The 21,881-nt window shown below is 38.3% G+C and overlaps 1 protein-coding gene across 1 annotated transcript in view; it reads right to left on the bottom strand.

Annotated features, from left to right (window-relative positions):
* Positions 1-21,881, bottom strand: part of LOC102186109 (disintegrin and metalloproteinase domain-containing protein 18-like) — a 129,315-nt gene that overhangs the window by 42,369 nt on the left and 65,065 nt on the right. The window contains exons 11-12 of the mRNA XM_018041817.1: positions 18,518-18,657; positions 2,517-2,703 (exon numbers count right to left, since the gene is read on the bottom strand). Of these exons, the coding sequence (XP_017897306.1) occupies positions 2,517-2,703; positions 18,518-18,657 (327 nt within the window). The remainder of the gene's footprint in view (positions 1-2,516; positions 2,704-18,517; positions 18,658-21,881) is intronic.

Genomic DNA, 21,881 nt, shown 5'->3' with positions numbered 1-21,881 from the left:
GTATAATGGAAATCTAGACTAAAGACCTAGATTTGCCAACATCCACTGGATCATAGAAAAAGCAAGAACTCCAGAAAAACTTCTACTTCTGCTTCATTTACTACACTAAAGCCTTTGACTATGTGGATCACAACAAACTGTGGAAAATTCTGAAAGAGATGGGAATACTGGACTACCTGTCCTGCCTCCTGAGAAATCTGTATGCAGGTCAAGAGGCAACACTTAGAACCAACCACGGAACAACAGACTGGTTCAAAATTGGGAAAGGAGTACGTTAAGGCTTTATACTGTCACCCTGCTTATTGAACTTCTATGCAGAGTACATCATGAGAAATGCTGGGCTGGATGAAGCACAAGCTGGAATAAAGATTGCTGGGACAAATATCAATAACCTCAGATATGCAGACGACACCACCCTTATGGCAGAAAGAGAAGAAGAACTAAAGAGCCTCTTGATGAAAGTGAAAGAGGAGAGTGAAAAAGTAGGCTTAAAACTCAACATTCAGAAAACTAAGATCATGGCATCTTGTCCCATCACTTCATGACAAATAGATGGGGGAAACAATGGAAACAATGAAAGACTTTACAGTTTTGGGCTCCAAAATCATTGCAGATGGTGACTGTAGCCATGAAATTAAAAGACTCTTGCTCCTTGGAAAAAACGCTATGATCAACCTGGACAGCATATTAAAAAGCAGAGATATTACTTTGCTGATGAAGGCTTGTCTAGTCAACTCTATGGTTTTTCTAGTAGTCATGTATGGATGTGAGAGTTGGACTATAGAGAAAGCTGAGCACCACAGGTATACACGTGTTCCCCATCCTGAACCCCCCTTCCCCCTCCCTCCTCCCTCCCCATAGCATCCCTCTGGGTCATCCCAGTGCACCAGCCCCAAGCATCCAGTATCATGCATGAAACCGGGACTGGCGATTCATTTCACATATGATATTATACATGTTTCAATGCCATTCTCCCAAATCATCCCACCCTCTCCCTCTCCCACAGAGTCCAAAAGAAACCAATACAATATTGTAAAGTAATTTTAACCTCCAATTAAAATAAATAAATTTATATTAAAAAAAAAAAGAAAGCTGAGCACCAAAGATTTGATGCTTTTGAACTGTGGTGTTGGAGAAGACTCTTGAGGGTTCCTTGGACTGCAAGGAGTTCCAACCAGTCCATCCTAAAGGAAATCAGTCTTGAATACTCATTGGAAGGACTGATGCTGAAGCTGAAACCCCAATATTTTGGCCACTTGATGCAAAGAAATGAGTTATTGGAAAAGACCCTGATGCTGGGAAGATTGAAGGCTGGAGGAGAAGGGGACAACAGAGGATGAGATGGTTGGATGGCATCACGACTCGATAGACATGAGTCTCAGCAAGCTCCTGCAGTTGATGATGGACAGGGAAGCCTGGTGTGCTGCAGTCCATGGGGTCTCAAAGAGTCGGACACACTGAGTGGCTGAACTGACTGAGGTGGTTAATATGCTCAAGAATGTTCATAAAAAGCAACTCCAAAATGAGAGATGAGAGTTGACCAAAAATAACACAACACTGGAATGTAACAGATGTGGTGGTGCATTTATCATAATCCATTAACCTGTCAGTTCAGTTCAGTTGCTCAGTCGTGTCCGACTCTTTGCAGCCCCATGGACTGCAGCATGCCAGGCTTCCCTGTCCTTCACCATCTCCCAGAGCTTGCTCAAACTCATATCCAGTGAGTTGGTGATGCCATCCAGCCATCTAATACTCTGTTGTCCCCCTCTCCTCCTGTCTTCAATCTTTCCCAGCATCAGGGTATTTGTCAGCGAGTTGGTTTTTTTGCATCAGGTGGCCAAAGTATTGGAACTTCAGCTTTAGCGTCAGTCTTTCCAATGACTATTCAGAGTTGATTTTCTTTCGAATTGACTGGTTTGATCTCCTTGCAGTTCAAAGGATTCTCAAGAGTCTTCTCCAACTTTATAATTCGAGAGTATAAATTCTTTGGTATTCAGTCTTCTTTATGGTCCAGCTCTCATATCCATACACGACTACTGGGAAATCCAAGGCTTTGACTATATGGTTCTTTGTGGGCAGAGTGATGTCTCTGTTCTTTAATTCAATTTGAAACCAAGCTAAAATAAATGAAGTTCCCCCGATGCAAGGACTGGAATTAGAAGATGAAGATGTGAACAACAGCATACATTTAATAACTCAGTGATTTAAATCAGTCACTTTAAAGGAATTCATGGATAATTTAGGTGATAATTATACTCCTGTTGGAACTGATGTTTATGATACAGAAAGATGGGTAATATTTGCGCAGTAAGGAAAATCTTCATTCAACCCATGCTGCATTTACCCTATTCTTAGATTGTTCAACTTCAAATTCTGGATGAGCCAGTTATCATATGCCCCACAGCTTCCCATCTTGGATGTTTGACTATATGGAACAATTAAAAAAATTATGTCACATCTACATTTGTAAGATTACGTGACAAACACAAAACCAAATATCAGTCTTTTTCACTAACCTCCTTGGCACCACAGTCACATTGTTCAGGTGGTTCCAAAATTCCATTGCCACAAATTGATTGTCTTCCTTGTGGAAACACTTTTGGAACTGTTTGATTCTGAAGACATTCCAATTTAGGCTGTGAAGTCATATGTTTAAATTCATCTATGCTGCAACTGCTAAAATACTTTATGCCATGGGAACGTCTGAAATTAAACTGTATTTCTTAGTTAAAAGGAATAAAATCAGTATCAAAGTAACACTCTTCGATAACTTGCTGTGAATTATTTACTTCTTCACTTACAGAATAGCCAAGAAGAGTGCTTGGCTATTGCCAAGTGGCTATAAAGTGGAGAGTGCTCTATTTTTAATTCAGTTAGTAATAAAAGAATAAGCCCATTTCTATTCAAATTCAGCATGCTGCTGCTAATTCGCTTCAGTCGTGTCCAACTCTGTGCGACCCCAGAGACGGCAGCCCACCGGGCTTCCCCATCCCTGGGATTCTCCAGGCAAGAATACTGGAGTAGGTTGCCATTTCCTTCTCCAATGCATGAAAGTGAAAAGTGAAAGTGAAGTCGCTCAGTTGTGTCCGACTCTTAGCGACCCCATGGACTGCAGGCCACCAGGCTCCTCCATCCATTGGATTTTCCAGACAAGAGTACTAGAGTGGGGTGCCATTGCCTTCTCCACAGACTCAGTAAAACAGACATCTAATAAATAGGGTATGTTAAGAGGGTTGCATGATTGAGAATATATTAAACAAAACAGTGCTTGTTGACAAAAAGGCTCTATTTAAGTACAACTTACTCTTTATTACTATCCTTATTATTTACAACACTGTCAAGATTATAATCATTATAGTAAGAAGAACTAATTATTATTAAGAAAATGATACATACTAGGGATAATATAGAAAACTGAAAGAATAAACACAATGGTTGATTGAGTTAATTAAAAGTCAGAATTGTGTTTACTTTGGTAACAAATTTAAAACAGCTCAACATGAAGCATATAGAATACATAAACTCTAGATTCTCTCTAGTTTGATATTTTCATATTTCTAGTACACTGTCTAATGGGTTTTTGTTTAAATTAGTAACAAACTCATACTTAGAGAAATGACATGAGAAACAAATTTTGTTTCCTAAACCAGTTGAATAATAATAATTTCAATGTATAACTCTTACAGAAAACTGAATTCTCTTAAAACAGACCTTCAATAACATGAAACAAAGATATGTTGTTAACATCTAATTCTTTTATCAGGTTCCAATTTCCCCTTCATCACGGTACTGGCACTCTACAGCAAAAAGATCCAATTCAGAACCAACCACTGCCTTTAGTACTCCTATCTCCTTAGTTTAATTGACTACATTTTTGTGTGTGGCATTTTTGACATTCAAAAGTTTTATAGTCTCAGGCTGATTATTTTGGAAGATGTGCCTCAGTTTAGGTTTATGTAATGTTTCCCAATGCTTAGACTGAGGTTATGTATCTTGTTAAATGCACCACAGAAATATTGTTGAGTCTGTGTGCTCTATTGCATCCTAACAGCACATGATTCCAACTTGTTGTGTTTTTGAAAAAAGTCATTTTGATTAGGTGATTAAAGTCTATAATATATCTTTCTCTACTTATCTCAATAATTATTTGGGGAGAAGTTTTATGTATACATAACCTTTCTAGTTCTATTTTCAATATATTCACTATGTATATATATCTTTTATAACCTTATTTTAATAGATCCATTCAATATATTTATTCACTTCAAAATAATATTTTCATGTATTTATATGAATATGGACTCAAAATTCCCTAGTACACTAAAAGGTGTTTTAATCCTTAATTAACATTACATGGGAAATAGATGGAGAAACAGTGGAAACAGTGTCAGACTTTATTTTTTGGGGCTCCAAAATCACTGCAGATGGTGATTGCAGCCATGAAATTAAAAGATGCTTACTCCTTGGAAGAAAAGTTATGACCAACCTAGACAGCATATTGAAAAGCAGAGATATTACTTTGCCGACCAAGGTCCGTCTAGTCAAGGCTGATTTTTCCAGTAGTCATGTATGGATGTGAGAGTTGGACTGTGAAGAAGGCTGAGCACCGAAGAATTGATGCTTTTGAACTGTGGTGTTCGAGAAGACTCGAGAGTCCCTTGGACTGCAAGGAGATCCAACCAGTCCATTCTGAAGGAGATCAACCCTGGAATTTCTTTGGAGGGGATGATGCTGAAGCTGAAACTCCAGTACTTTGGCCACCTCATGCGAAGAGTTGACTTATTGGAAAATACTTTGATGCTGGGAAGAATTGGGGGCAGGAGAAGAAGCGGACGACCGAGGATGAGATGGCTGGATGGCATCACGGACTCAATGGACTTGAGTCTGAGTGAACTCTGGGAGTTGGTGACGAACGGGGAGGCCTGGCGTGCTGCGATTCATGGGTTCGCAAAGAGTTGGACACGACTGAGCGACTGAACTGAACTGAACATTACATATGACTTTCAGATTGTCCTAGATTTGCCTGTTGGAGGACTCCTTCAAACTGTTTTGTTTCCATAAGCATATATGCAAATTCTTTGAACATGTTTTTATGTTCTGACACAAATGCTCACTGCTCATTTGTATCTTGTCCATCTTAGTTCTGGAATTGGCCATATGGTGTCTCCAACTTTGTTCTTTCTCAAGGTTACCGTGGCTATTCACAGTCTATTCAAATTTTAGGATTGATTCACTGCAGATGGTGCAGCCATGAAATTAAAAGACGCTTACTCCTTGGAAGGAAAGTTATGACCAACCTAGATAGCATATTGAAAAGCAGATACATTACTTTGCCAACAAAGGTCCATGTAGTCAAGGCTATGGTTTTTCCAGTAGTCATGTATGGATGTGAGAGTTGGACTGTGAAGAAAGCTGAGCACAATAGAATTGATGCTTTTGAACTGTGGTGCTGGAGAAGACTCTTGAGAGTCCCTTGGACTGCAAGGATATCCAATCAGTCTATTCTGAAGGAGATCAGCCCTGGGATTTCTTTGGAGGGAATGATGCTAAAGCTGAAACTCCAGTAATTTGGCCACCTCATCCGAAGAGTTGGCTCATTGGAAAAGACTGATGCTGGGAGGGATTGGAGGCGGAGGAGAAGGAGACGACAGAGGATGAGATGGCTGGATGGCATCACTGACTCAATGGACTTGAGTCTGAATGAACTCTGGGAGTTGGTGATGGACAGGGAGGCCTGGTGTGCTGGGATTCATGGGGTCGCAAAGAGTCAGATACGACTGAGTGAGTGAACTAACTGAACTGAACTTCACGGTTTTCTACTATGTGCAAAATCATGTCTTCTGCATATAGTGACTTTTCCTTTCTGATTTAGATAACTTATCTCTACCACCTAACTGCTCTGCCTAGGACTTTCAATACTATTTGGAATAAAAGTGGCAAGATTTGCAACCTTGTCTTCTTGCCAGATGTTAGAAGGAAATCATTCGTCTTTACTTTGCTTTTTTTTGTTTTGCATATTTTTTGTTTTTGGGCACACCATGCAGCATGCAGGATCCTAGTTTCCTGACCAGAACTGAACCCATGATTTCTATACTAGAAGCTCAGAATCTTAACCACTGGACTGCCAGGGAAGTCCCTGCACTGTTGAGTAGGATGTTAACTGTGGTTTGTCATATATAACCATATTAAGTTGAAGTACGTTCCACCATGTCTACTTTGTTAAGAGTATTTATCATAAATGAATTTGAATTTTTTCAAATATTTTTAAATTTATTGAGATGAATATATTTTTATCATTTTTTGTAAATGGGGTGTAACATATTGAGTAACAGATGTTGACTCAGTCCTGCACCCTTGAAACAAATCCCTCTCTTCATGTTATGTGTGTGTGCATGCCAAGTCACTTCGATCTTGGCTGACCCTTTGTGACCTCAAGGACTGAAGCCCACCAGGCTTATCCATCCATGGGATTCTCCAGGCAAGAATACTGGAGCGGGTTGCTATGCCTTTCTCCAGGCGATCTTCCTGACCCTGAATCAAACTCTCATCTCATAAGTCTCCTGCACTGATAGATGGATTCTTTACACCTAGCACTGCCATGGAAGCCCTTATCATGATACATGATCATTTTAATGTGCTGTTGAATTTTTTTAAGTTTACTTATTTTTAGTTGAAAGATAATTGCTTTACAATATTATGTTGGTTTCTGCCATATATTAACATGAATCAGCCACATATATATGTGTCCCCTCCGTCTTGAACCTCCTTCCCACCTCCCACCCCATCTCACATTTCTAGGTTGTCACAGAGCCCTGGTTTGAGCTCCCTGAGTCATACAGCAAATTCCCACTGGCTGGCTCTTTGACATATAGTAGTGAATATGTTTCCTTGCTACTCTCTCCATTTGTCCCACCCTCTCCTCGTCCCTGTTCCCTGAGACCATAATTCTGTTCTCTATGTCTGTGTCTCCATTGCTGCTCTGCAAATAGGTTCATCAGTACCATCTTTCTAGATTCCATATATATATGTTAATGTATGATACTTCATTTTCTCTGACTTAATTCACTTTGTTTTAATGGCTCTATGTTCATCCACCTCAATAGCACTGACTCATATGCATTCCATTTTATGGTTGAGTAATATTCATTTGTATATATGTATCACAGCTTCTTTATCTGTTCATCTGTCAATGGGCATCTAGGTTGCTTCCATGTCCCAGCTATCAGAAATAGTGCTTCAGTGAACATTGGGGTACATGGGTCGATTTCAATTATGGCTCTCTCAAGGTATATGCGCAGTAGTGGGATTGTTGGGTCATATGGTAGTTTAATTCCTAGCTTTTTAAGGAATCTCCATAATGCCTTCTATAGCAGCTGTATCTATTTCCATTCCCACCAACAGTGGAAGAGGCTTCTCTTTTCTCCATGCCCTCTCTAGCAGTTATTATTTGTAGATATTTTTTTGTGTGTGTTATAAAATTTCATTTAATTTTTAATTAATTAATTTATTTTTAATTTTTGTTTATTATTTTTAAAAATTTTTCTTTTTACTTTATTTTACTTTACAATACTGTATTGGTTTTGCCATACATTGACATGAATCCACCACGGGTGTACATGAGTTCCCAAACATGAACCCCCTCCAACCTCCCACCCCAGATCTCTCTGGATCATCCCCATGAACCAGCCCCAAGCATCCTGTATCCTGCATCGAACATAGACTGGCAATTCATTTCTTACAAAATAGTATACATATGTTTCAATGCCATTCTCCCAAATCATCCCACCCTCTCCCTCTCCCTCAGAGTCCAAAAGTCCACTCTACACATCTGTGTCTCTTTTGCTGTCTCGCATACAAGGTCATCATGACCATCTTTCTAAATTCCATATATATGCGTTAGTATACTGTATTGGTGTTTTTCTTTCTGGCTTACTTCACTCTGTATAACAGGCTCCAGTTTCATCTACCTCATTAGAACTGATTCAAATGTATTCTTTTTAATGGCTGAATAATACTCCATTGTGTATATGTACCACAGCTTTTTTATCCATTTATCGGCTGATGGGCATCTAGGTTGTTTCCATGTCCTGGCTATTATAAACAGCGCTGCGATGAACATTGGGGTACACGTGTCTCTTTCTATTCTGGTTTCCTTGGTGTGTATGCCCAGAAGTGGGATTGCTGGGTCATAAGGCAGTTCTATTTGCAGTTTTTTAAGGAATCTCTACACTGTTCTCCATAGTGGCTGTACTAGTTTGCATTCCCATCAACAGTGTAAGAGGATTCCCTTTTCTCCACACCCTCTCCAGCATTTATTGCTTGTAGATTTTTGGGTCACAGCCATTCTGACTGGTGTGAAGTGATACCTCATTGTGGTCTTGATTTGCATTTCTCTAATAATGAGTGATGTTGAGCATCTTTTCATGTGTTTGTTAACCATCTGTACGTCTTCTTTGGAGAAATGTCTATTTAGTTCTTTGGCCCATTTTTTGATTGGGTCGTTTATTCTTCTGGAATTGAGCTGCATAAGTTGCTTGTATATTTTTAAGATTAGTTGCTTGTCAGTTGCTTCATTTGCTATTATTTTCTATCATTCAGAAGGCTGTCTTTTCACCTTGCTTATAGTTTCTTTTGTTGTGCAGAAGCTTTTAATTTTAATTCAATCCCATTTGTTTATTTTTGCTTTTATTTCCAGAATTCTGGGAGGTGGATCATAGAGGATCCTGCTGTGATTTTTGTCGGAGAGTGTTTTGCCTATGTTCTCCTCTAGGAGTTTTACAGTTTCTGGTCTTACATTTAGATCTTTAATTCATTCTGAGTTTATTTTTGTGTATGGTGTTAGAAAGTGATCTAGTTTCATTCTTTTACAAGTGGTTGACCAGTTTTCCCAGCACCACTTGTTAAAGAGTTTGTCTTTACTCCATTGTATATTCTTGCCTCCTTTGTCAAAGATATGGTGTTCATATGTGTGTGGATTTATCTCTGGGCTTTCTATTTTGTTGCATTGATCTATATTTCTGTCTTTGTGCCAGGACCATACTGTCTTGATGACTGTGGCTTTGTAGTAGAGCCTGAAGTCCGGCAAGTTGATTCCTCCAGTTCCATTCTTCTTTCTCAAGATTGCTTTGGCAATTCGAGGTTTTTTGTATTTCCATACAAATCTTGAAATTATTTGTTCTAGTTCTGTGAAAAATACGGCTGGTAGCTTGATAGGGATTGCATTGAATCTGTAGATTGCTTTGGGTAGTATACTCATTTTCACTATATTGATTCTTCTGATCCATGAACATGGTATGTTTCTCCATCTATTAGTGTCCTCTTGATTTCTTTCATCAGTGTTTTATAGTTTTCTACATATAGGTCTTTAGTTTCTTTAGGTAGATATATTCCTAAGTATTTTATTCTTTTCACTGCAATGGTGAATGGAATTGTTTCCTTAATATCTTTTTCTACTTTCTCATTGTTAGTGTATAGGAATGCAAGGGATTTCTCTGTGTTGATTTTATACCCTGCAACTTTACTATATTCATTGATTAGCTCTCATAATTTTCTGGTGGAGTCTTTAGGGTTTTCTATGTAGAGGATCATGTCATCTGCAAACAGTGACAGTTTTACTTCTTTTCCAATTTGGATTCATTTCTTTTTCTGCTCTGATTGCTGTGGCCAAAACTTCCAGAACTATGTTGAATAGTAGCGGTGAAAGTGGGCACCCTTGTCTTGCTCCTGACTTTAGGGGAAATGCTTTCAACTTTTCACCATTGAGGACAATGTTTGCTGTGGGTTTGTCATATATAGCTTTTATTATGTTGAGGTATAAGTTCATAGCAATACAGGCATACCTCAAGAAACAAGAAAAAAGTCAAATAAATAACCTAACTCTACACCTAAAGCAACTAGAAAAGGAAGAAATGGAGAACCCCAGAGTTAGTAGAAGGAAAGAAATCTTAAAAATTAGGACAGAAATAAATGCAAAAGAAACAAAAGAGACCATAGCAAAAATCAACAAAGTCAAAAGCTGGTTCTTTGAAAGGATAAATAAAATTGACAAACCATTAGCCAGACTCATCAAGAAACAAAGGTAGAAAAATCAAATCAATAAAATTAGAAATGAAAATGGAGAGATCACAACAGACAACACAGAAATACAAAGGATCATAAGAGACCACTATCAGCAATTATATGCCAATAAAATGGACAATGTGGAAGAAATGGACAAATTCTTAGAAAAGTACAACTTTCCAAAACTGAACCAGGAAGAAATAGAAAATCTTAACAGACCCATCACAAGCACGGGAATTGAAACTGTAATCAGAAATCTTCCAGCAAATAAAAGCCCAGGTCCAGACGGCTTCACAGCTGAATTCTACCAAAAATTTCGAGAGGAGCTAACACCTATCCTACTCAAAGTCTTCCAGCAAATTGCAGAGGAAGGTAAACTTCCAAACTCATTCTATGAGACCACCATCACCCTAATACCAAAACCTGACAAAGATACTACAAATAAAGAAAACTACAGGCCAATATCACTGATGAACATAGATGCAAAAATCCTCAACAAAATTCTGGCAATCAGAATCCAACAACACATTAAAAAGACCATACACCATGACCAAGTGGGCTTTATCCGAGGGATGCAAGGATTCTTCAATATCCGCAAATCAATCAACGCAATTCACCACATTAACAAATTGAAAAATAAAAGCCATATGATTATCTCAATAGATGCAGAGAAGGCCTTTGACAAAATTCAACATCCATTTATAATATTTGTAGATTTTTGATGACGGTCCTTCTGACTAGTGTGAGGTGATATCTCACTATAGTTGTGATTTGCAGTTTTCTCATAATGAGTGATGTTGAGCATCTTTTCATGTGTTTATTAGCAATCTGTATGTCTTCTTTGGAGAACAAATCAAAATATAATAATAATAATAGTTTTTCTCTGATCTTGGTTGTCAAGTGTCCTTTTCCTTGCTGTGAGTTACAGTCCACCTCTGCATCCCTAGGATGCCCTCCAATACTGAGCTGGTCTCTGAAACTGCTATCAGGACAGCTCAGATTCTGGCCCTATAGCTGCGTATTCTTGCCTCCAATGTCCACAGCTGCCAGAGTTAGTGTCTTCTGTTCTGTGGGAATTCTCATTGTCCCTTTATACATTTCAAAGACACAGAGTTTGCCTAGTTGAATTTTTGGCTTTAATCTGCAGCTTGTACAGTTGATAGAAGAGTTTTCAATCCACTTCCCTAGCCACACTGCCCCTGGGGTTCAATTGTGGTTTTATCTCCACCTCCACATGTGGGTTGTCCTCAGGAGTTTGCTCCCGAGGCTGCCCTGGAGGATTGGGTTCTGCTCCAGGGAGGCCCAGGTGTGGAAGTGGTGCAGCTGCTTGGATCGCAGGTGCTCTGGCAGCTCCAGGTGTGCAGGGGAGCTGGAGGTCAGGGGAGTAGGAGACACGGTTCTCTTTGGGTTTTCTCTAGCCTCTGGCAGCTCTGCAGCAGTGGGAATCTACTGTGGCAGTGGTGTGGCAGCTTGGAACACAGGGCCTCTAACAGTGCCAGGTACCCAGGGGAGCCAGAAGCCATTGGTACAGGAGATATGGTGCTACTAGGATTTTTTCAAGCCTCTGGCACTTCTGCCTCACTGAGAATTAAGAATGGAGGTGGTGCAGCTGCTTGGATTGCAGGGACTCTGGCAGTGCCAAGTGTGCAGGGGCCCTGGCAGACTCAGGAGCAGGAGCTTTGGCACTTATAGACTTTTTCTAGCCTCAGGCAGCTGGCGCTCAAAGAGACTTTCTGGCTGGTCCTTCTCTGTTGTTCAGCATGTCAGGCACTTAAGTGCCTCCCCTGACTGGGGTCCTTTCTCTATTGGTGTACCAGGTACTTAAAGGGCTCCCCTGGCTGGGGTCCTTCTCTATTGCTCACTGCATGAGGTACTTAAAAGGCCACCCTCCCTGGGTCTTCCCCAACTGGTCAGCTGCTGGTGCTGGCATGTGGGGAGAGTGGCCACAGTGATGGCTTCCACCCCTTGCCCATGACTCAGCAGTATCGCCTTGCCTCCACAGCTGTCTGGCCTTTTCCACCACAATCTCCTCCCTGACGTCCCGTCAAGTTGTTTCCCCATAGTCAACAACAGACCTTACCCTGAGACTGCTCTCCAGTCTATAGGCTCCAGCTCCCAGCTGCCACACATTCCAGGAGACTTGTGTCCTTGTCCAGGGAAGGGAGGGGCTGCCCCAAGGATTGTCTGTGTGGTTCTCATTCCATTCAGACTGTCATAGATCAGCTGCTGCATTCTCCTGCAGCCTCCACTGTCCCAACATACTGCCCTGCTGTGAGGATCTGACTGATGCTTCAGTTCCCTTATGCTCTGGATGCAGGCTCAGTCTTTATCACTCTCCTCTTTCTTTTGTCCTGCCAAGTTTTGCATCAGTCTATACATTCCTTTTCAGTGGTCAGGGACTCCTGCCCACTTTCAACTGGTGTTCTGAGAGAACTTCTGCAACTGAAGATGTATTCCTGATGCATCATCCATGGAGACAGATGTACTCCACACCCACCTACTCCTCCAACACCTTACCTATGGCTGTGTACTGTTGAATTTGGCTTGCTAATATTTTGCTGAAGACTTTTGCATCAAAATTCATCAAAACCATAACATTTATTTTTCTTTGTGCTATTCTTGTTTGTTTCAGTATGAAAACAGTGCTGACCTCATAAAATGATTGAAAAATTTCCCTCCTCTTCTATTTTTCAGAAGAGTTTGAAGATTTATAGGAATTCTTCTTGAATGTTTTGTATAGCTCACCAGGGAAACTAGTGGTCTTGGACTTTTGGTTGCTGGAAGCTTTTTGATTCCTGATTCAGTCTTCAAGTTTTGTATTTCTTTATGATTCAGTATTGGAAGGTTCTATGTTCTTAGATTATTATTCATTTCTCTTAGATTTTCCAAATTGTTCATGTATACTTGTTTATAATAGTCTCTTATAATCTTTTGTTTTATGTAGTATTAGCTGCAACATATTGTCTTTAATTTTTAATTTTTAAAATTGGAATCTTTTTGCTCTTTTTTTGAAGAGTTTTGAACTAAAAGTCTGTCAATCTTGTTTATTTTCTCAGAGGACGATTTCTTGGCTTCACTGATCTTTTTCTATTACCTTTTTAGTCTCTATTTCATTTATTTTCACTGTGACTTTTGATACTTCCTTTCATCTACTAACTTGGACTTCACTTGTCCTTCTTTTTTGTTTTTGTTTTTTAGCTTTTCCTTGAAATCGTGATTTATCACCATAAACTTCTACTTACAACTGCTTTGTCTGCATGGCATAAATTTCAGTATGTTGTATTTCCATTTTTGTTGCTCTCAAGGTCCTTTTTGAGTTTTATTTCTTTGTTGGCACACGGTTATTTAGTGGTACCTTGTTTAGTCTTCACATATTATTGATTTTTTCCCATTTTCTTCTTTTAATTTATGTCCAGGTTAATATTATTTGGTTTAGTAAAGATGTTGAATATGGTTTTGAAATTCTTTAATTGGTTGAAACTTGTTTTGTGGTGTAATATATGATCTATTCAGGAGAATGCTTCAAATACATTTGAGAAGAATGTGAGTTCTATTTCTGTTGGGTGGAATGTTCTGTAATATGGGTCAATCTATCAGGCCTGAGGTTTCATTACAGCCAATGTTTCTTTTTTGACATTCTGCCTGGATGGTCTATCTGATGAAATACATAGGTACTTAAAGTTTCCTACTATTATTATATTACTGTCTGTTTCTCCTTTTATTCCTGTCCATATTTGCTTAAAGTATTTAGTTGATTCTGTGTTGAGTGGAGGCTTCCCTGTGACTCATTGGTAAAGAATCTGTCTGCCAAGCAGGAGACGTGGATTTGATCCCTGGGTCAGGAGGATACCCTGGAGAAGGAAATGGCAACCTATTCCAGTATTCTAGTCTGGGAAATCCCATGGACAGAGGAGCCTGGTGGGCTATAGTCTATGAGGCTGCAAAAGAGTTGGACATGAGTTTGCAACTAAACAATGAAACAATAAAAACAACAAATGTTGAGTGTATACATATTAATAAATGTTATTTCTTCTTACTGTATTTTTCCTGATATCAATAAGCAGTACCCTTCTTTATCTCTTACTATCAGTATTTGTTTTAAAGTCCATTTTATCTGATATTAGTATAGTCACTCCAGCTTTCTTTGGGTTTCTATTTACATGGAATATCTTTTTCCATCTTTCACTTTTAGTTTGTGTGTCCTTACACCTGCCTGGAATCACTTGTAGGTATGAGAGTGGTGGGTCTTGCTTTTCATTCATCATCCATCCTGTCTTTTGAGTGGAAAATTTGATACATTTGCTTTAAAAGTGATTATTGATGCATGGACTTATGGTCATTCTGCTCCTTCTTTTCTGGCCACTTTGTAGTTCCTCTGATGCTTTGCTCTGCTCTTGCTCTCTTCCTGAATTCCTTCTTTTCTGTTTTTCTCTTTTGTGCTTCCACTTTTTTATTTGGTTATGGATTTGGTTTGATTTTTGTTTTGTTTTTGTTTTATGGTTACCATGAGGCTTGCACATAACAATATATATCTCTCACAGTCTAAGTAGATAACAAAGATTTGAATGCACTCTATATTTTGACTTTATTTTCCTCAACAGGTTTTATGCTTTGTATGACATTTGATAACTTTTAATGTTACATATAGCTTATCACAATATTATAGTTGTAATTTTCATGACTCTTGACTTTTATGCAAACCATGTTATCTTTAATTACCTGCTCTGAAAGTGAAAGTGAAAGCCACTCATTCATGTCTGTCTCTTTGCAACGCCGTGGACTATATAGTCCATGCAATTCTCCAGGTCAGAATACTGGAGTGGGTAGCCATTCCCTTCTCCAGGGGATCTTCCCAACCCAGGGATCAAACCCAGGTCTCTCACATTGTAGGCAGATTCTTTACCAGTTTAGACACAAGGGAAGCCCAATTGCCTACTTTGTTTATTCAATTATTCTGAATTTCAGTATATATTTACTTTTACCATTGAGACTTATACTTATTATGTTTTCCTTTTCCTAATTAGTACCTCTTCTAAACTGTAAAGAACTCCATTTACTATTTATACTAAGGTTGGACTAATGGTGTTAAACTCCTTTAGATTTTGCATGTCTGTAAAACTCTCATCTCTTCAATTCTGAATGACAGCTTTGCTTGGTAAAAGTAGTCTTTTTCTTTCAGCATTGTGAATTTACCATATCACTACCTACTGGCCTGCAATGTGACCGTTGTCAAAGCTCCTCCTGTTCTTATAACAGGTTCCTTTGTATGTAACAAGCTGCTGCTCCTAAGACGCTTCCTGTCTTTAACGTTTGATGTTTTAATTATGTTTCTTGGTGTGGGTCTCATTGAATTAATTTTATTTACAATTCTGGGCTCTTTAAATCTGGATGTCTGTCTCCTTTCCCAAGTTAGGGAACAATTTAGCCATTATTTCTTCAAAAAAGTTTTCTGTCCCTTTCTCACTCTTCTGGAACCTATATAATGTGATTATTGGTCCACATGATGTTGTCTTATAATTCCCTTACCTTAATGTTTGTGCAGTCATTTTTGCTTTTGCTGAGTTTGTTAATCGTTTCTATGCTCTTTTTAGTTTATCACTACAATAGTCTATTGTATATTTCAGTTCAGTTTTGCATTCTTCAGTCCTCTGACTTCCATGCAGTATTTCTTTATACTTCCTGTGGTTTTATGTTCTCACATTGTTCATCCAGTCTTCTCCTTATCTTGGTGAGCATCTTTCAGTATATTATTTTGAATTCTTTACTGGGTAATTAATTTATATCCATTTGATTATGGTCATTTTATGATATATTATCTTATTCTTTTGTTTGGAATCTATTCTGTTGTTTCTGCATTTAACTTAATTGTCTCTTGTTTATCTAACTCTAGACAAAACAGTCATCTCTCCCAGTCTTGAAAGAGTGGTGATAAACAAGATGAATCTAGTCATTTTAAGACGATCCTAGATTTTGCTTTTCTTTGAAAATTTTCATATTGTCCAAGCATCAGCAAATTTCATTATCAGTGTCTTTGAGTTGTTAAGCGTATGATCAGATCTGTCAATGTCCTAAAATGAAGGACCTGACTTAGCACCTAAGATTGAGATGATTGGAAACCCGACCTTCAGTTAGCAGCCTTTAAAGTATGCAAATTACAGACGCCTCTGAGTGCAAGCGCATGTTCTGCAGGTCAACAGAGGAAGACAAGATAGAGAAGAATGATGGGTGGCATTCTCAAAATTTGGGGTGCTTTCTTCAGGAACTGGAGAAAGCAAATGGGAGGGTGACATTAGGGACACTGGGCTCTGTTTGTTGAGAGAATCACCAAAGGCTGTAAGATGTGTGCCAAACAGGAAATTTCCCTTTCAGACAAAATCCCCTGGACATGGTAATAGGCCACTTGCACAGGAAGTCTGGTGTGTGTTTCAATCTCCTCTCTGTGCAGTGTCCTGGGGAGACAGCTGGCCAAGAACTTACCTCTTCAATTGTGATTATTAGAGTCCCATGGGACCCAGCAAGCAAGTCCCTCTGACCAGAGCTTTCTCATCTCCCTTTCTCTCAAACTTACAAAACTGCTGTATACTATGAGAATCATCATTTACCAAATACCATTGGCAAAGCTGCCCCAATCTTTGCTCAAAATTTGCTCCAGTCTTTGCTCAAAACCTATCACCCTGCACATTTAGCAAGAGTTACCATAAATCTCTAAAGTAAAGGGTCCAGAGATAAGAAAGGAAGCAACAAAGAAATGAAAAAAAGTAAACAAACAAAAATAATAAAAGAAAGAAAGAAATAGCTGGGTCCAAGATGGTGAGCAATCAGAACTCCAAGAGACTGTGAGTCTCATTGTATGTTTATTTACTACCTAGAGTGTTAAATGACACACCTACCAGTGCCCATAAATGGGCATTATTGTTCAAAAAGGATTGATAAATGTAGGCACCCCACTCCTTTGAAAAAGCCCTGCCCCTTCCCTGGAGGACTAATGCATATGCTTCTGTATCACTAGCCTCACTCTTCCTTCCTTCGTCTTTACTTTTTAAGAGTAAATCCCTATCACCACGTGGGTGAGAAGTTCATCTGTGAACTTCCTCATTCTTTGTCCATTGAAGAAATTTTATCTGTTGAGGTATCTCAGCTTCCGTTTCATTACTCTGCTTCTTGAATAAAGCAAAACAAGAACCGTCCCCTGTCCAGGCAGAGAAGCTAGGGTCCATAGGACTTAATTCAGTAACTGTATTACCTTATTGTTATTCTATGTGAAATTTTTAACATTCATGTTACAAAACATATTTTATTATCCATGCTGCATAAATCTATTCAAATGTATTTTGTTACATTTATCATAAAATCCCAATTTCTGCATCACGATTGCTTGCTTAGCTCCTTTCCTACATTTTCTAGTCCTTCCTGGACCTCTTTCTCTGAATCATGATTCGTTAACCTGATTGTATTTTACCATCTTTAAAAAAATGTTCTATGCTTTTAATATTCTTCCATATAATTTCAGTCATTTCTTTTGGTTTGTTTTATCCTTTCCAGTCTTTTGAGTTTTAAACATTTCTTCATATCCATGTATCACTTTACTGTCTTTCCCTGAAAAGTTTTCCACAAGTTCTTCATGTGACCAGACTTCTTTCTTCTCTTTCAGGTTCCAACATGAGTTTGTCTCATAGAAAGCTTCCTGCTGCTGCTGCTGCTAAGTCGCTTCAGTCGTGTCCGACTCTGCAACCCCATAGACAGCAGCCCAACAGGCTCCCCCGTCCCTGGGATTCTCCAGGCAAGAACACTGGAGTGGGTTGACATTTCCTTCTCCAATGCGTGAAAAGTGAAAAGGAAGTCGCTCAGTCGTGTCTGACTCTTAGCGACCTCATGGACTGTAGCCTACCAGGCTGCTCCGCCTGGGATTTTCCAGGCAAGAGTACTGGAGTAGGGTGCCATTGCCTTCTCCAACAAAGATTCCTAGACCCTCCTTTTTTATCATAAAGTTTCTCTTCTCCATGTATTCCCTATTTATTTTCTCTAGGCACTTAATGTAAATCATTTAAATTTTGCTGATTCTCATGTTGACTTTAAAATTCTGTCCCTGATAGACTAATATAAAATATATAACACTTTTCTATCTTGTTAATCATTCACATGATAGACTAACACAATTCTTGTAACTGTACATGCTAAAAGTTTTTTTGATAGGGTGAATAAATCTCACATCAAGATTCCAGTGCTTCACAAGAACTCATCATCAAAGACTTGATACTACATACAGCGCTGAACATAGAAACAAGAAGCACATTTTCTATAATATCAAATACTCATTCCTTTTAATAAACATTAAAATAATTCATAGGTATTTAGTAAAAATGCTTTTATCTATGTTATATCAAAGATATCGTACATCAAGAAATGCTATAAATATCTCCCAAAAGAAGACAAAGTTTTGATAAAAGTCACATCTTACATTGCTTCAGGATTCATTATGCATGCAATTCCTGGACAGGAACATTCGTAGATGTTATTATTATACTTTAATCCCAGCATAATTCCAAGTAATTGCGCGAAAAGAACTGAAAATGCCTCTAAAGTTATCATCTTTGAATACTAAATGAAATAAAAAACAGAATGGTTGTTCAAGTTATTTTTTTCAATCCTTGTTTTTTCATGTAATTGTGGCTATATTATCTAAATGCAAATACTAATTTAATAAACTTTTATATAAAGCTCATTATTTTCTTAAGAACATTGGCAAAGTTAGATTTTGTTATTCTTTTAGGATAATAGTACTCTCAATACAAATGGCATTCATATATAAACAATACTATTAATAATATATGTTTTCATACATGTTACTGATTTAATTATAATAAACCAGAAAAATATTCTGAGAAGATTCATCATCGTTTCAGTAGCTACAATACTTTTATTTAAACACTTTGAAAATACACAGATTCTTAAGAGTTCAACTGGCAGTCAGTTTTATCTTTATTTTTATTTTTTTTTAGTTTTTTATTTTTAAAATTTTAAAATCTTTAATTCTTACATGCGTTCCCAAACATGAACCCCCCTCCAACTTCCCTCCCCACAACATCTCTCTGGGTCATCCCCATGCACCAGCCCCATGCATGCTGTATCCTGCGTCAGACATAGACTGGCGATTCAATTCTTACATGATAGTATACATGTTAGAATGCCATTCTCCCAAATCATCCCACCCTTTCCCTCTCCCTCTGAGTCCAAAAGTCTGTTATACACAGCTGTGTCTTTTTTCCTGTCTTGCATACAGGGTCGTCATTGCCATCTTCCTAAATTCCATATATATGTGTTAGTATACTGTATTGGTGTTTTTCTTTCTGGCTTACTTCACTCTGTATAATCGGCTCCAGTTTCATCCATCTCATCAGAACTGACTCAAATGTATTCTTTTTAACGGCTGAGTAATGCTCCATTGTGTATATGTACCACAGCTTTCTTATCCATTCATCTGCTGATGGACATCTAGGTTGTTTCCACGTCCTGGCTATTATAAACAGTGCTGCGATGAACAATGGGGTACATGTGTCTCTTTCAATTCTGGTTTCCTTGGTGTGTATGCCCAGTAATGGGATGCTGGGTCATAAGGTAGTTCTATTTGCAATTTATTTAAGGAATCTCCAGACTGTTCTCCATAGTGGCTGTACTAGTTTGCATTCCCACCAACAGTGTAAGAGGGTTCCCTTTTCTCCACACCCTCTCCAGCATTTATTGCTTGCAGATTTTTGGATCGCAGCCATTCTCACTGGTGTGAAGTGGTACCTCATTGTGGTTTTGATTTGCATTTCTCTAATAATGAGTGATGCTGAGCATCTTTTCATGTGTTTGTTAGCCATCCGTATGTCTTCTTTGGAGAAATGTCTATTTAGTTCTTTGGCCCATTTTTTGATTGGGTCATTTATTTTTCTGGAATTGAGCTACCTTAGTTGCTTGTATATTTTTGAGATTAGTTGTTTGTCAGTTGCTTCATTTGCTATTATTTTCTCCCATTCAGAAGACTGTCTTTTCACCTTGCTTATATTTTCCTTTGTTGTGCAGAAGCTTTTAATTTTAATTAGATCCCATTTGTTTATTTTTGCTTTTATTTCCAGAATTCTGGGAGGTGGATCATAGAGGATCCTGCTGTGATTTTTGTCGGAGAGTGTTTTGCCTATGTTCTCCTCTAGGAGTTTTATAGTTTCTGATCTTACATTTAGATCTTTAATCCATTTTGAGTTTATTTTTGTGTGCGGTGTTAGAAAGTGATCTAGTTTCATTCTTTTACAAGTGGTTGACCAGTTTTCCCAGCACCACTTGTTAAAGAGATTGTCTTTACTCCATTGTATATTCTTGCCTCCTTTGTCAAAGATAAGGTGTCCATATGTGTGTGGATTTATCTCTGGGCTTTCTATTTTGTTCCATTGATCTATATGTCTGTCTTTGTGCCAGGACCATACTGTCTTGATGACTGTGGCTTTGTAGTAGAGCCTGAAGTCCGGCAAGTTGATTCCTCCAGTTCCATTCTTCTTTCTCAAGATTGCTTTGGCTATTCGAGGTTTTTTGTATTTCCATACAAATCTTGAAATTATTTGTTCTAGTTCTGTGAAAAATATGGCTGGTAGCTTGATAGGGATTGCATTGAAGTTGTAATTTGCTTTGGGTAGTATACTCATTTTCACTATATTGATTCTTCCAATCCATGAACATGGTATATTTCTCCATCTATTAGTGTCCTCTTTGATTTCTTTCATCAGTGTTTTATAGTTTTCTATATATAGGTCTTTAGTTTCTTTAGGTAGATATGTTCCTAAGTATTTTATTCTTTTCGTTGCAATGGTGAATGGAATTGTTTCCTTAATTTCTTTTTCTACTTTCTCGTTATCCGTGTATAGGAATGCAAGGGATTTCTGTGTGTTGATTTTATATCCTGCAACTTTACTATATTCATTGATTAGCTCTAGTAATTTTCTGGTGGAGTCTTTAGGGTTTTCCATGTAGAGGATCATGTCATCTGCAAACAGTGAGAGTTTTACTTCTTCTTTTCCAATTTGGATTCCTTTTATTTCTTTTTCTGCTCTGATTGCTGTGGCCAAAACTTCCAGAACTATGTTGAATAGTAGCGGTGAAAGTGGACACCCTTGTCTTGTTCCTGACTTTAGGGGACATGCTTTCAATTTTTCACCATTGAGGATAATGTTTGCTGTGGGTTTGTCATATATAGCTTTTATTATGTTGAGGTATGTTCCTTCTATTCCTGCTTTCAGGAGAGTTTTTATCATAAATGGATGTTGAATTTTGTCAAAGGCCTTCTCTGCATCTATTGAGATAATCATATGGTTTTTATTTTTCAGTTTGTTAATGCGGTGAATTACATTGATTGATTTGCGGATATTGAAGAATCCTTGCATCCCTGGGATAAAGCCCACTTGGTCATGGTGTATGATCTTTTTAATGTGTTGTTGGATTCTGATTGCTAGAATTTTGTTGAGGATTTTTGCATCTATGTTCATCAGTGATATTGGCCTGTAGTTTTCTTTTTTTGTGACATCTTTGTCAGGTTTTGGTATTAGGGTGATGGTGGCCTCATAGAATGAGTTTGGAAGTCTACCTTCCTCTGCAATTTTCTGGAAGAGTTTGAGGAGGATAGGTGTTAGCTCTTCTCGAAATTTTTGGTAGAATTCAGCTGTGAAGCCGTCTGGAGCTGGGCTTTTGTTTGCTGGAAGATTTCTGATTACAGTTTCAATTCCCGTGCTTGTGATGGGTCTGTTAAGATTTTCTATTTCTTCCTGGTTCAGTTTTGGAAAATTGTACTTTTC

Source organism: Capra hircus, chromosome 27 (assembly GCF_001704415.2).
Source record: "Capra hircus breed San Clemente chromosome 27, ASM170441v1, whole genome shotgun sequence".
Taxonomy (NCBI): Eukaryota; Metazoa; Chordata; class Mammalia; order Artiodactyla; family Bovidae; genus Capra; species Capra hircus.
The sequence above is the reverse complement of the archived record's forward strand: the minus strand, read 5'-3'. Positions and strand labels throughout refer to the sequence as shown.